This window comes from Triplophysa rosa, linkage group LG13 (assembly GCF_024868665.1).
Source record: "Triplophysa rosa linkage group LG13, Trosa_1v2, whole genome shotgun sequence".
Lineage (NCBI taxonomy): Eukaryota > Metazoa > Chordata > Actinopteri > Cypriniformes > Nemacheilidae > Triplophysa > Triplophysa rosa.
Window position 1 is genome coordinate 13,815,511 of NC_079902.1, and position 13,974 is coordinate 13,829,484.

Sequence of the window (13,974 nt, forward strand, 5' to 3'; positions counted from 1 at the left end):
TACCGACTGCTGCTTGCTCAAGCATGCACACATACCATTGGAAGATGGTCCAGACATTTACAATGAACCAGGTGAATTTGCCTTCATGGCTTTAAAGGGATAGCTCACGCAAAAATCAAAATTCTGTCATTTATTCACCCTCATGTTGATTTAAACCTCTGTGACTGTTTCTTCTGTGGAACACAAAAGAAGATATTTTGAGAGATTTGAGTAGATTTCTGTCCATATAATGGAAGTCTGTAGGGCGCCAATGTTACCAACATTCTTCAAATATCTTGTGTTCTGCTGAAGAAAAAAAGCTTTGAAATTGAGACATACTTTGAGGCATAGCCTTGAGTAAATAATAAACATTTTCATTTTTGGGTGAAGTGTCCCTTTAAGGCTAAATGAACGGTTGTGGTTCTAGTTCCAAGAACGGGCAATTGTTTTATTCTTGACAAAAATGCAAACTACAGCTTCTTAAATAAAACTGAACTGTTGCAATACTGTAGACTTGAACGTGAATTTCTAACCTGCACCATAAACAAATGACTGAAATACAGCTCATGATAAATTACAAAAAAGAATTGTACAGAATTTTAGAATTAAGAATTTTAAAGCTTTCTTGCATGTGCTCATTGAGAATAAGAAAGCTGTTTAAATCTAAAAATAAAAAGTCGGAACACGTTGTCTCTGATTGCCTTTTAACAGCCTACACACACCATTAAGCATCAGAGTGACTTGATCTGTCAGACGCTTTTTGTTAGCGTTGACTAATAACAAAACAACTGCACAATCACGCGTGACTAATAGGTTCCAAAAACACCCAATTACACCATAAAACAACAGAATAATAGGAAACATTAAACAAATGGTTTCTGACTATTGATGGAAACTTTTTTATGAGAACATGCACAAAAACGTTTTTTCATCAGTACAGGATGTGTTCTCCCTGGGAAAACAAACCCACAACAATTGCATTGCAATCAGTCCTAAGCATTGCAATAAAACCATCTTTTTATAGACAATTTTGGATTTTTTTGACAAGAACATAGTCCTGCTCACCTCATATAATCTCATACTGTAATGATAGCTGCATGGAATAACCCAGGTGTATTTAATTGCTTGGGTTACTAAAAAGAGTTTCAGATTATCAGCGATTGGTTTTAATCTCTTTCTAATCTTTTCCATCCTGTCTTTGATTTTGTTTATCTTCATCCAGTGTAAAAGGCTAATTTTGACGGTGGATGTTTTGACTTCATCTGTGTTCATGTTTAAGACACCCTCAAAATGTTAAACCCTCCAAAACACCCCTGAGGTATGGAGACCAGATTACCAGAAAGCATTTCTGCACTGTTTCTGTTTTCCCGGAACCTTCATTTGGTGCTTCTAAAAACTGCATGTTCTGATTAAAATATGCAAAACAAAAAGACTGAACTATCCATGATTAAATAAACCTAACTGCACCTGGTTTCTGCAAGTATGGGCATATAAACCAGGTGGTTTAGCTATGAGGCGAGCACAACCTTTTTTGGCAGAAGTAAAAGAGTCATGCCCGTTCAAACCGAGGAGGCATGCACACCATCAGATGTTGAAGCGAAGCAGATTTTTTACTTCCAAGCTATTTGTACGTCTGAAATTCATTTCATAATGAGCTAAAAAATGTGTTTGACCTTTCACATATCATTTGCTTTAAAGGTCCATTGTGTAACTTTTTGGAGGATCTATTGACAGAAATGCAACTATGTTTACAGAGGTGTATGAAGACCTTACATAATGAAAGGTTATGTTTTTACTACCTTAGAATGAGCTACTTCTATCTGCATTCCCCTTATGTGGAATTCACCATGTTGTTTTTACAGTAGCCCTAAATGGACGAACTGCTTTACAGAGCGTGTTTCGTAAAAATACATTATCTCCTTCGGCGAAGAATTGAAAACGTGACGACATCTTAGTCTTGTGTCAGACACCGTAGTGCTTCGAATGGGAGGGGTGGAGTGAGCCGTTGGTTGCATTTCGCAACAATTAAACAAAATGTATAATTTACCCACCCTCATGTCTAAAAACTTTTTTCCCCGGGCCCTGATTTTAAAACTTTTAAAATAAGTCACTTTATATAGTTGATATAGTTAAACTCCATCATTACGGTCACAGGTGTTTGGACTGAGATGGTCCCTTAAATTGTTGAGTAATGCAATGTGAAACCTGCACACACACTCAGTAGTGCCAAAGAAATAAATGAGGCCTGTTCCTGGGCTTCCGGCCTGAATTAGTGCTGTAATTTCATAGAGCTAATAGGAGGCTTCTGAACAGATGTCCGATGCGAGGGGGGTGGACAATTTCACCTTCAGTGCTTTAAACCTGATTTATCTCACCTTCTCTCACCTCAGTTGTTCTAACACGTGATGCACTTTGCTGATCACCCATCACCCTGGAAGTCGTAAAATATGCAATGCCAAGACAGACAGGTTGGGAAAGCACTGATATAAATATATTAACCCTTTGGTTTTATTTACAGGTGGAAAAGTTAAGTTTTGTGCATTGGTTTATTCATTGGCATGCATTTCACTTTTAAGTTGGGTATAGCCATTACATCACAAGCTAATGAGAATTTAACCGTGCATTAGATATTGGACACTTAATTTAATGGCCTTCCAAATGCATAATCTTCATCCCTTATCTAAAATCAAATGAGAGAAGACAGCGAATACAGCAGGAGCTCAATGACTACATGACAGCAAGTCATTCATGAGTAAAAAAGACCTTACGACACTGCACTTCACTGTCAATACATTAGAAGTCGTAATTCGGTGGCAGTCCAAGTGAATCATCTCGAATCTGGCCTGGCCTGTATACGGCTATAAATCACAACTGGTGTCCATCTTAGCTGACAGCAAGGCTGCTGCAGCTGCACCTCCATCTGCAGGCTGAGAAATGAATCTCCGGTCTCCAGGGAGATCCCGAGTGCCACGCCTGACACCAGCATCTGTGTGGTGTGTGCGGAAAACCTATTTGCACTCAGGCAAAAAGCCAGGCGTTCTTTGAATACTGCGTGTGATTGAGTTACACACGCTGGGTGTGTGACTGGCACACCGTCGTAGATCAAATCGCGTCATGTGTGAAAATGCAAGCTGCGTGGCATGGGGACACTGGTGCTCGGCCAGCGAGTCCAACGACAGGTGTGCCACCACTTTTTTCAAATAACGTAACCATATTTCACCAGCGAACATTGTACTGCTGACAGAATAATGATGAAGCTGTTGGGTGCCGCATTCCAAAACATCTTGGCATTCAGTTACAGTTTCTGAGAAATCTAAAGTTCTGCATCAACAATTACTAATCAAATATGCTGTGCTGATTTTTTCCATGGAACACAAAACTACATTTTCTGCACAATTACAGTCAAGTGAAATGAAGAGTGGTGTTTTTTTCTGGACTTTTTGGAGCTTGACCACCTGAGTTACGATAGGAGGAGGACAAGGGTGGGACTGGGAAATGACTCAAGCTAGATTTCAACTTTGGTCACCTGCACACAACTGCACTACCCACCAGGCCACATCTCAAACACTACAGTATTGTTCTGAAAGGTGAAGATCCTGTCAGTTTTCCACAATTTGTGCCATTTATTGTCTCGTTCCTCTAAAACAGATCATATGGTAACATGGGAATGGACATTTGAACAATGATGAGGCTTTAGCAAATGCTCAGTGGCTAGTGGACATATTAAAAGCAAAAACAAACATTTCACATTTTGGTCAATTTCTGCTGCACAAAAGCAGAACTTTTCAGACGGCTGAAGGTGGTGGACAGCAAAATATTTCCTCATTTCAGAAGCATAGCACAAACGCATCCATCCTATTTTGCTAATAGCGAGTGTTTCTGTGTGGGTTAATACACTCATTCTGCAATCCTCCCACTTTCTGAGAAGACATGCTGTATTGAGTGCTAAGCATATTTCAAACGAATGTCTCAAAATACCCAAACATATTGCCAATCTAACAAAGTCTAAATACTGGTAAACTTTCAAAAGGTTTTTGAACTTAAAGTCTACCACTTCAGTAGTGTTCACCATCATAGCCAAGAAAACACCCAGTACAGTATAATTAATCCTCCAGATGCAGGCTACGTATGTCGTCTGCAACAATGCCAGGATATTAATGACATTTAAGGGTCAGTTTTAGCTTTCGGTTATGAGCGGGTTTTCCATTGATGATGTCCAAATAAGCTTCACCCCTTGCTTTTGAGAAAGATTACAGATTTCTTATGTCGTCTGACCACACATAAACGCAAAAAAAGGTTTAAATAAGTGAGTTAGTCCATATGTGTAATCCCTGGGCCCTTAAAAAAAGCACTCCAGATGGTCAGCAAAAGCAATTAATTTACAAAGTACAGAAACTAGGTAAACCCTGTGTACTCAAAACTAAAATACTCGATGCAAAATATGGGACAATATTCACTAAAATTAAAAGATAATGTGTACAGTACTGGGACAGAATAGGTAAAACATCTTACAATAAATATAAAGACCCAAAAATAGTATCACAACAGAGAAAGAGAGACCAAGCAAGATCGAATGAGTCTACAAAAGGGTGGGGGCACCTTAAAATACCTCTCTGACAGCGAGTGCTGACATCTGCCAAGGTATGTAGACATGCCTTGAAGAGATAGGAACCAAGGTCAAGTCATCGCATTTACCTGCTGCCAAAATTCTAAGGCTTTGGAATTCGGTGTGCCCTGAAAACAGGCAATATCTACGGACAGTTTACGCCTAAGAGCACAGCATTATCTGTTCCAACAGAGCGCTAGTCCTCACAAACAGTTACAGGTTATCCGCATGTTTCAGCACAGAGGATTAAATGACCAGGGTGGTGACGGTGCTTTTTTGTGGGGTTCACTAAACCCACTTCAACTGTGCCAGCACCTCTCTGCATTCTTCATAAATCACTCCTTAACCTTCAGAATATTGTGTAATAATATTAGCAAATCAAAGTTTTCAATGCAACATTTCATACATGAATGCGATGTGGCTATTTTCTGAAACAGAACAGGTTGTAAAGGGCTGGCTTAGTTCATGACTGCTTAATAAAAACAATGTCATCTGTCTTCAAACTGTCCCGGGGCTACAGATGGGATAAATAAAGAAAGTCAAGGTGAAGGATGAGTTAAAGCTTGAGGAAGTGCTGTGGTCTGGGAGTGACAGGAATTGATGGCACAAGGTAAGCTGAACCTGAGGCGGAGATGTTATGCCACTCCAGTCTAGACAAGAGCAGATATCTTAAGATCTCGTGGTCAGTATCGTCGCTGAAATGAAGTTAAAACATTGTTTTTAAAGGAGCTTAAACAGTGTGGTGCCAAGATTGTGGGTTTCGGTCCTAGGAAATACTTTCAATGCACTGTACGTTGTTTTCTATAAGCATCTGCCAAATGCCTAGATGTAAATATATGAGTTTTGGATGTTTAATGAGGTGTAAATTTCCTGTCTGGAAACAACCGAGCACATTAGGACTAGAGAGAGAAAGAAAAACCTACTTGTGGTTATGCACGTTTGACTGCAGCCAAAACTCTATGGTATCGTTTTCGTTGTCAGTGGAATATGAGATTTACTGCCTTTCAAAGTCAACTGTAGGATCGTCATTACAAGTGTACCTGCCTGGGGCCAAGAAGGCATTAAGAACACTTAGACGCATTTCTTATCACTGCATTTATCATGACAAATCATTGGTTAGCAGACAGTAGGAAGCAGGTATGTAGCACAATTAAAATGTAAAAGGTCTCTTTCTGCAAATAGAAACATATTCAACTTTCCAAGTTCACTCCAACATCAATCTGAGTTTTCTGAAATAACCTCGTCGAGGTGAACAGGAGGTCTTGAAACTTCAATGATCATTTCTCAAACCATGGAATTCTTGACCTCATATTTAGCTGTGACAAGGACATATCACACACAGGATTATGGGTATTAGGTTAATAGTGGCAAAGGTGGCAGCACAAAAGACAGAAAGACCATGAAATTACAGGAGGGGGAATCCAAGGCTGTATCCCCAGTTCCTTAAAGAAACTCGACAGCCCTACTGCTGATCCCTTTAAATTGGGGTCCTGTTCGGGATAGGAATGTACACTCACTGTCCGTCACGACAAACATCAGACAGGCACTGACTTGCTTCCTCGCCAATTCTGTCGCGTTGCTTTCCAAGCATGCAAGCACGGACAGTACAACCCTGCAATCTTTTATTATGTGTTACTGAAAAGATAGTTCCCTGACTGAGTTATGTTGCATATCTTATGTGTGAAACCTCCTGGAGCTTCTCTTTTTAAGTCAGAAGGGTTTCAATAAAAAAAGCTTGGTCCCACTGAGCTTTTGAAACTCAGGCATTGGCGGGGTACAGTGTGTCGATTGACAGCAAACCTCAATGCCTACAGTATTACAGCCAGAAGGACTTGGTGAAAAAAGGCTGGGGTAAACTTGGACTTTAACAGGGAGTCATTTGTCTCAGGTGTGTGTGTGTGTGTGTGTGTGTGTGCGTGTGCGTGTGCGTGTGCGTGTGTGTTTTTGAGTTACCAGAGAGCTTTCTTCACTTTACTAGACTACTGGGTATTTAAAATCCTTTGGTTTACATTTGCCAGCCACTGCCCACAGTATGCGCACAATTCACAATTGCAGTATAAATCTACAGTGCTATGGAAACTCAAACTATTTAACACAACAGGCTGGTAATGTAAAAGGGATCTGCCAACCAAGAACACTGCCAGCTGACACACAGTCTCCGAGTTCTGGGAACCACTTGCATTAGAAGCCTTCACAACAAAGGTAATACCAACAATATGTCACCATGTAGATCCAAGCAGGATTCAAATCCACAAGTCTATAAATGTACAGCTGTTAAATTGAACCTTCTCAAAGCAGGTTCTTATCTATCCTTTAATAACTACCCAATTAGAGCCAAATAAAGTGCACAAACATGCTATGGTAAAGCTGTTTCCTAGACCTCTCACCTGTAGTGACGTATTGTTTGTAAGTATTCAAGAAGATCTCTCCTTTAATCATTATACACACAAATCTCTGTGATTCCTCCACCAATTATCTGTCTCTTATGTAAGGCACAATGCATTCCCCAGTTAGCTTGCTCACCACATTAACCCCATTCCAAACAGAGTCATCCACCGCCTCACGAGGCCCTCAGTTGTTACCGAGCCTAATTCTCACACGTCTCCGCTTGGGATGTCAGAAGGGTTAAAGAGCAGATTAATGGAGGATAATCTGGCACCAAGAGAACACTGCAGCTGCCTGCTGAACATACGCAGACTGATTTATGGACACAGCCAAAGGTGTGATTTGCTAACTGAGTTTGGTGCAACTCTTTGTAGTTCCTTCATTAACAGAGCAGGTCACCGAGTAAAGAACACTGTTGCACCCAGGGTTAATGAGCAACTTCTCACCAGTCGGTCATGAGAGTTAAGACTTTTTTTGCTTATGTGCCACCTATGGTAATATTTTTTGTAATATTAAGTGCCAGCAACAGTTACTACTATACATTTTAATATCACTAGATATTAATCTTTTCAAACTATGGTCTAATTAGCTCAGATGGTTAAATAACTTCTATAAGCTCAATTTAACATGTATTTAAATTGGGGTTTTAAGGAAAGCAAATAGCTAATTTGTGTTTGCTCTTCTATTCAGAGCTCTAGTGCTTGCACGGTTGTAGGAACTTGGCTGGACACGCCTGTACTGTAAAGTCTAAACTTCAGCATGGTCAGTTGTAATGATTAAATGAAACAGCTTTTGAAAGTCAGGTCAGTATATAAATGGAACACTTTATCCAAACTTAAAAATAGTCTAAATTAAAGTAGCCCACAGGACACACAAGCCCCTTCTTATGATTCCTTATGACAACCATGTCCCCTATTCTTTGTAATTGCATGTAAATGTTCACCAGTACATTCCAAATTCTCCTTAATTTTAGGAAAAAAAAGGTTTGGAACAACATAAATGACAATTCTCAATTCTTATGTGCACTATTCCTCTAATGCTTTCGATAAGAAACAAAATCTATGTCTGTTTCTCTGCCTTTTAAACAAAACAGCAAGGTTTTGTATAAGAACAATCCCTGTAAAGAATTCAGAAGTCTTCAAAAAAGGTTCAGTGAACTGCGAGCTGGCAAACCCTCTTTTGAGGTTAACCTAAAAAAGTTAAGTAGCTTTCAATCTGACCTCAACCTCACATTGCAGCTGTGAAATAAAACCGGCCCCAGATCAGCGCTGAAGAACTGCCTCCATCAACACCAAGCAAAGATGACTGTGACAGAGCATCTACTGTTATGGCAATTAAAGAGAGCTCAAGAACAAAACTCTCCCTTCAGAGACCCTTGGCAGAGCACACTACCAATTCACCTCTATTCTTAAGCCATTGGGGAATAAAGGTGCAGTTAAAGCCAAGGACCCCTATCAAATGGCAATCACGAGGGTCTTCCCTGGCAAACAACTCTGACCCAAGCGGGCTAAATATGCGCTGGATGTGCCAACTCAATTACATCTACTTTTTTTTTGAGGACAAAAATGTAAAGATTGGCCAATTTTAGGGTATTTGTGAGACGGAAGGGAACAACAGCATTATTTGGAAAACATGGGTGGATTCACTGGAATCTAAGACAAGACAGTTGTTCTACAGCCTTTCTGACAAAAAGTAATGCAAAACATTTCATACTGCATCACATGTTCTGCCTTTGCTAGAGTTGAAAGAAATAATCTTACAATGAAATCTCTGATTCTAAGCTTTATGAATGCAGGATGGTTCCACTTTGGTTCACCCTCTGACACAGTTAGGGGCGCTCCCTCGCCTAAGTCAACATAAGGAGTAGTTTACATTTTGTTAATGGTGCGCAATGGGCGACAGTTTGCTCGTCCCCTCTAACTTTCTAGCTTTCAAAGCAGACACAGTTAAATGGAAACTTTGAGTCTATTTTATTACTATTATTTTTTCAGCTCACCTGTGAGTATTAGTGGGATTCAGGGGTAAGCAAATTACATGACCCTGGGGCTCCCCAGGCTTCATGAATGGAGTCTTTCTGCGATCAGAAAGAAATCTCTCCTCAGGGGAACCTGTTACCCCCCACCCTCCCTTAAATACACATACAGATGTGTTTCATGCACATGAAAGCCAAAGGTAACTTCAACTTCCTACTAAGCATAATGCTGCTTGAACCTATAAACGTGGCCATTCATTTCAAGGTAAACGCAATACGTCCCTAGAGATTGAGCTACGAGTGCGTAACAGTTTAAAGACGCTCTCTGAAGTTTGCGCGTATAACACATCTCAGCAATAATATAGAAAAGAAAGTCAAGCGACGGCACTTTAAACTTACCATTTTGCTCTTTCGTAGCGGGGTGGTGAATCTTACTGATGTGACTCGATTCCGCCACCGACTCATGCTGATGAAGAGACGATATAAGAATCAAGAGGAGCAATGGAATCATTTGGATAAATGGTGTCTTTCGGTGCTTATAGGCACTTAGTATGTGTTGTTTCAATCATCATGCAGGTATATTGCTTGTGAGACGGGTATCCAACTTTGGACACATCTGTAAGAAGTACGCGCAATGTAAAGTCCACATAATCCCGATCGACCAGTTGTTGCTTGCTTTCTGACAGCAAAAAGTTATTGGTGGAAAGTTACACGAGATGCATCTCACAGTTGAACGCTGCCGGACGCTTATTGGTGTAACTGAAGGCGCACCTGTTAGTTAAATGCCCCCGATATTCTAGAAAAACAACAGTTGAAGGGACTGCTAAAAGTGTGCACGTCTGCGGTCTTAAAACTAAGATCTGTTAAAACGCGAAACACATGTAAATAGGCAGAAAGTTCGACTGTCCCTTGCAAACACAGTCCATTAGCGTAACGCGTACGCAACACATAGTTGTTGAAACGGTTCCCTTACAATTTCCCAAATGATGTAACTTGCGATTGACAGGGTAAAATGCTGCTTGTACCGGTGTCCGTCCAACAACTTTCTGAAGAATGTCTTGCTTTAGGTGTCCGCGACGGTGGCTCAGAGTGTTTGGCGAGTGCAGACGGCTGACTGGCGACACAACAGGTGCTACACATAAAGTCAAACTTCGCCGTGGAGGAAACTCCCCGGAGAGGCGGGGACCATTCCGCGCTCGCTGCTGTTGCTGCCGCTGCGGTCGCAAAGAGTGAACGATTATATTTCTCCCATTTCCACCACCACACAAGTGTGTGTGTGTGTGTGTGTGTGTGCGTGCGTGCGTGCGTGTGTGTTTGTGTTTGGGGGGGTAGAGGGGGGACTAGAGGGAGCATGTGTGTTGGGTGCGTCTGAGCTCGTTGTTCTTGTTAATGCCACTAAAAAAACATGGTAAATTAATGTAGGATCTCCTTTGAAAAGTGTATAAATTTTTTAGTCATGTTAAAATTATTTTAATGTCAGTAACCACTGTTTTAAGTGTACAATTTATGCTATAAATAAAAAGAGAAAGCTAACATGCTGGAAGCTGGTCTTCTTTTGTCTTTTTTTTTAAATTGGCTTATACAGTATTACGCCTGGCAAATGGCCACAGGGATACTTTAATCATTAGTTCATGACGGCTGAACATGTTATAGAAAGGCTTCCTGAATGGGTGTGACCATTTGGAACATGGCTTGGCCTATTATCACACTTTTGGCCTTACGTCTTAATCTTTTCAATTTCTGTTTGGCATTTCATCATTATGAAGTCAGAACAATGCCTAATGTATCTTAAAGGAAATGTTATAGACTCTGTCAATTTGTCATATCAAAGCAGCAGATAGTGCGTTCACTCCCCCTGTGTAATTTCCTTCTCCCTGCTCAGTGCATCAACTCATAAGTCTTTTCATGTGGTTAATCTCATCTTCCTGTTGTCAATGGGTTCCTTACGTGCCTGTTACCCGTGAAGGTTCCTATGGCAGACTAAATAATCAGAGAAAGGCACACATTGAAGTGATTCTACCAGAAAAGTGATGCAATGCCAAAGCAATTCACTTTCAGCCTCTGACCACAACAGAGAGAGGAGCATGTGGATCTTAATCGAGCTGACACTATCAGATTTCTAGAATTTTTTTGTACAAATAAAATATACTCAAATTTAACATTGTGTGGTGTAAGAAAAACAAAAAGTGAAAAAGCTGTCCCTATGTTTTAAAAAATGTCTGATTTGGGGATTCTGGGCAGAATAATTCTAGCCTTAATAGACAGCAATTGATCAGAGTCAGAATAGCAAAATATGTATTTGCATAAAAATATATTGTTTTAAAATTCCAGGTATTTGGGCAAACATCTACAATATAGAAAAACCTATATGGATTCTTCAAAAAAAAGTGGAAAGGTGTAGTATGCAGTGTAGCCAGACTGGAGGTCATGTGCAGACTATGGGAGAGTATCATATTCCATCCCAAAACCTACAGCAGATGTCAGCACCTCTGCCAGAAAGAATCTCTCTTTCTTTCTCTCCCTCTTTGGGTAATAGGGGGAGGGGTTTCAGTAGTCTGGTATTTTGTCTTGTTCAAGACACTACAGTGTTTTATGCTTCCATGGTGGTCCTGTGAATCACTTTGATGTAGAATCTATATAAACAGTGACAATACAAACAAGGCGGATATCGGAGGATTGGAGGAAGAGAGGTCACTGCGATCACTGTGTGTCTGGCCTGTAAACACTAAATTAGCATCCGACAAGAACATAATCTTTGTTTGTTTGCAATGAGGTCATAGAGGAAACTAAACAAACATTGTGTCACCTACTATACAGTGCAGCATCCATCATGCAAGATATGACATACATCATCAGTGAGGTTATAATGTGTGTAACCTTGTACTTTAGTTTGCAATGTGGATTGAATGATGAATTAAACTATGATACAAAGACATGTTACTATTGGTTGTCATGCAAATATTATTTATGCTTTAATTAACAATTGTACTGTTTTTACAGTTAGTTAGGTAAGTAAATCATTTTTGCTTCTAGTTTGTGATTTGGTATTTTGCCAATGTGGGAAAATGGCAAATGACCTTACTTCGTTTCATTTGGATCTATTCCAAGAGCCATAAAAATAGAAAATTAAAATAGTAAACTGCAATATATTAATTATTTTTACCCCATACTTCTGTAGGGAGATTAGATTGATTTGGTTGATTTTTATGATAAAGGTGTTTTAAAGAGTTGAAGTATACGGGATGAGTCACGCTCTGAGCACAGCTTTCTTGGCAAGAACTGCAGCGTGAATCTTTGAGATAGGCAAGTGAGACAGATAAATCTGTGTATCACAGGCTTATCTGTGATACACAGATTTATTAATAAACTACCAACCATTTCCTGTGCTTTTGTATGCATTAAATCTTTAAAAAGGTCCTTTCATAATTTAGATACACTGTGTAACTTCCTTACTGCCTGACAAAAAAGCCCCACTGTGACAGTCTTGTGACAGTTCCCTTCTTAATTTTTTTCTCTCTGCATTTTTAACATTTAGTGAATATACAGTATGTTATATTTAATCCTTGCATCAATGTCTTTTTGATAATCCACCAGACACGTGAAATGCTTGTCAGTTACCTTTAAACACACACACACCATCATTAAACAAACAGAAGTGTCTTTGAAAAAGCAAAATGGTGTTCACCTTTTACACAAAAAAATGTGTCAGCACAGGGGTTTGTGTAGATCGATAGCAAAGTGAGGTCTGCATGCCAGATATAATATCACATTCGATTTGCCAGAGCGTACTGACATGTTTTTGGACCGGTTCTGTGCTGTCCATCAGCTATGTGGCTCCTGGCCAAACACTGAACGTATTCTGAAAACAAGACTCCCTTTGTTCTCTGTCATTTATCGTCCGTGTTTTAATTCAACCAGTATTAATCAGTGATGTAGTTATATGCACGCATTATTAGTACGTTATGCTCCACTTCTATAAAAAGCAGAAAGGCGGCTATTGTCCTGACAAAATTGATGAAGGAGGTGTACAGGTGCATATAACTCATGAAGTCTTTAGACCCCTGCTAAATACTAGAGTGCCCTATGGAAATCTGTAAATGTCTGTTTTCATGCTCCCTTAATCCACATACCATTCACTAAAAACCCTTAGAGAGTATCTGCACGAGAGAGAAATGTGTCTGAGGATTCCTTATTGTTCACATCTTAATGTTCGTGTTGCACTTTGAGGATTTGATATGTGTTTGACTTCTCAGAGGGAATAAGTGTATTTGGCTTGGGTTGTACCTGACTCACTGCTACATTCCACTAAGAGCAGTCAGTTCCTTTTCCTTCTATGTCCTGATAGGCCCAAAAACTCATACACGTCTACACTCACATAGTGATTTACTTTAAAGCATTGGCAGGCGTCCACACTGTGTGTCTGTTGGCTGGCACACTTTTGTTTTACTTTGCTTGTTACTTAAGTTCTTGGTTAAAGCGTTAATAATATGGCTTAATTTCATTCAGTCAGGGACATCAATAGAGGAACAGATTTTAGAGACAGACAAAAATAAAGCGATATCTTAAAATCTCCTTCACAACTCCTCCCTGGCTGGTGGAACATTCTTCCTAACTCAGTCCGGTCAACCACATATCTCACAACATTCAAAAAACGACTTAAAACCCATCTCTTCTGTGAATACTTGACAGAAAAAATAGAAAAAAACACTAACCCTCTCTCTTTCTCTCAACAGGTAGTGGTCTGGCTTTTGTTGAAACTAACTTTGTATCAGCACCTATTGTATTATTGCTCCTGTATGACATATCGCTTATTGCTCCCTGAACTCTCTGTAAGTCGCTTTGGATAAAAGCGTCTGCTAAATGACTAAATGTAAATGTAAAATCATTAACAACATATGTATAGTAAAGAAATCATTGTATTCTGTCTCTCTTCCTGTCTTAAAAACCAACACAGCACTGCGTGTTGTCATCGTTTTCAAGGACGCATTATTTGTGCCGGAAGGGCAGAGCACGTCTTCTGATGGCCTTGCGT

The 13,974-nt window shown here is 39.9% G+C and overlaps 1 protein-coding gene across 1 annotated transcript in view; it reads right to left on the reverse strand.

The window, feature by feature from the left end:
• pdgfc (platelet derived growth factor c) overlaps window positions 1–10,193 on the reverse strand; it is a 43,228-nt gene extending 33,035 nt beyond the window's left edge. The window contains exon 1 of the mRNA XM_057350117.1: window positions 9,342–10,193. Within this exon, the coding sequence (XP_057206100.1) occupies window positions 9,342–9,453 (112 nt within the window). The 5' untranslated portion in view covers window positions 9,454–10,193. The remainder of the gene's footprint in view (window positions 1–9,341) is intronic.
• Between the last annotated feature and the right edge of the window lie 3,781 nt (window positions 10,194–13,974).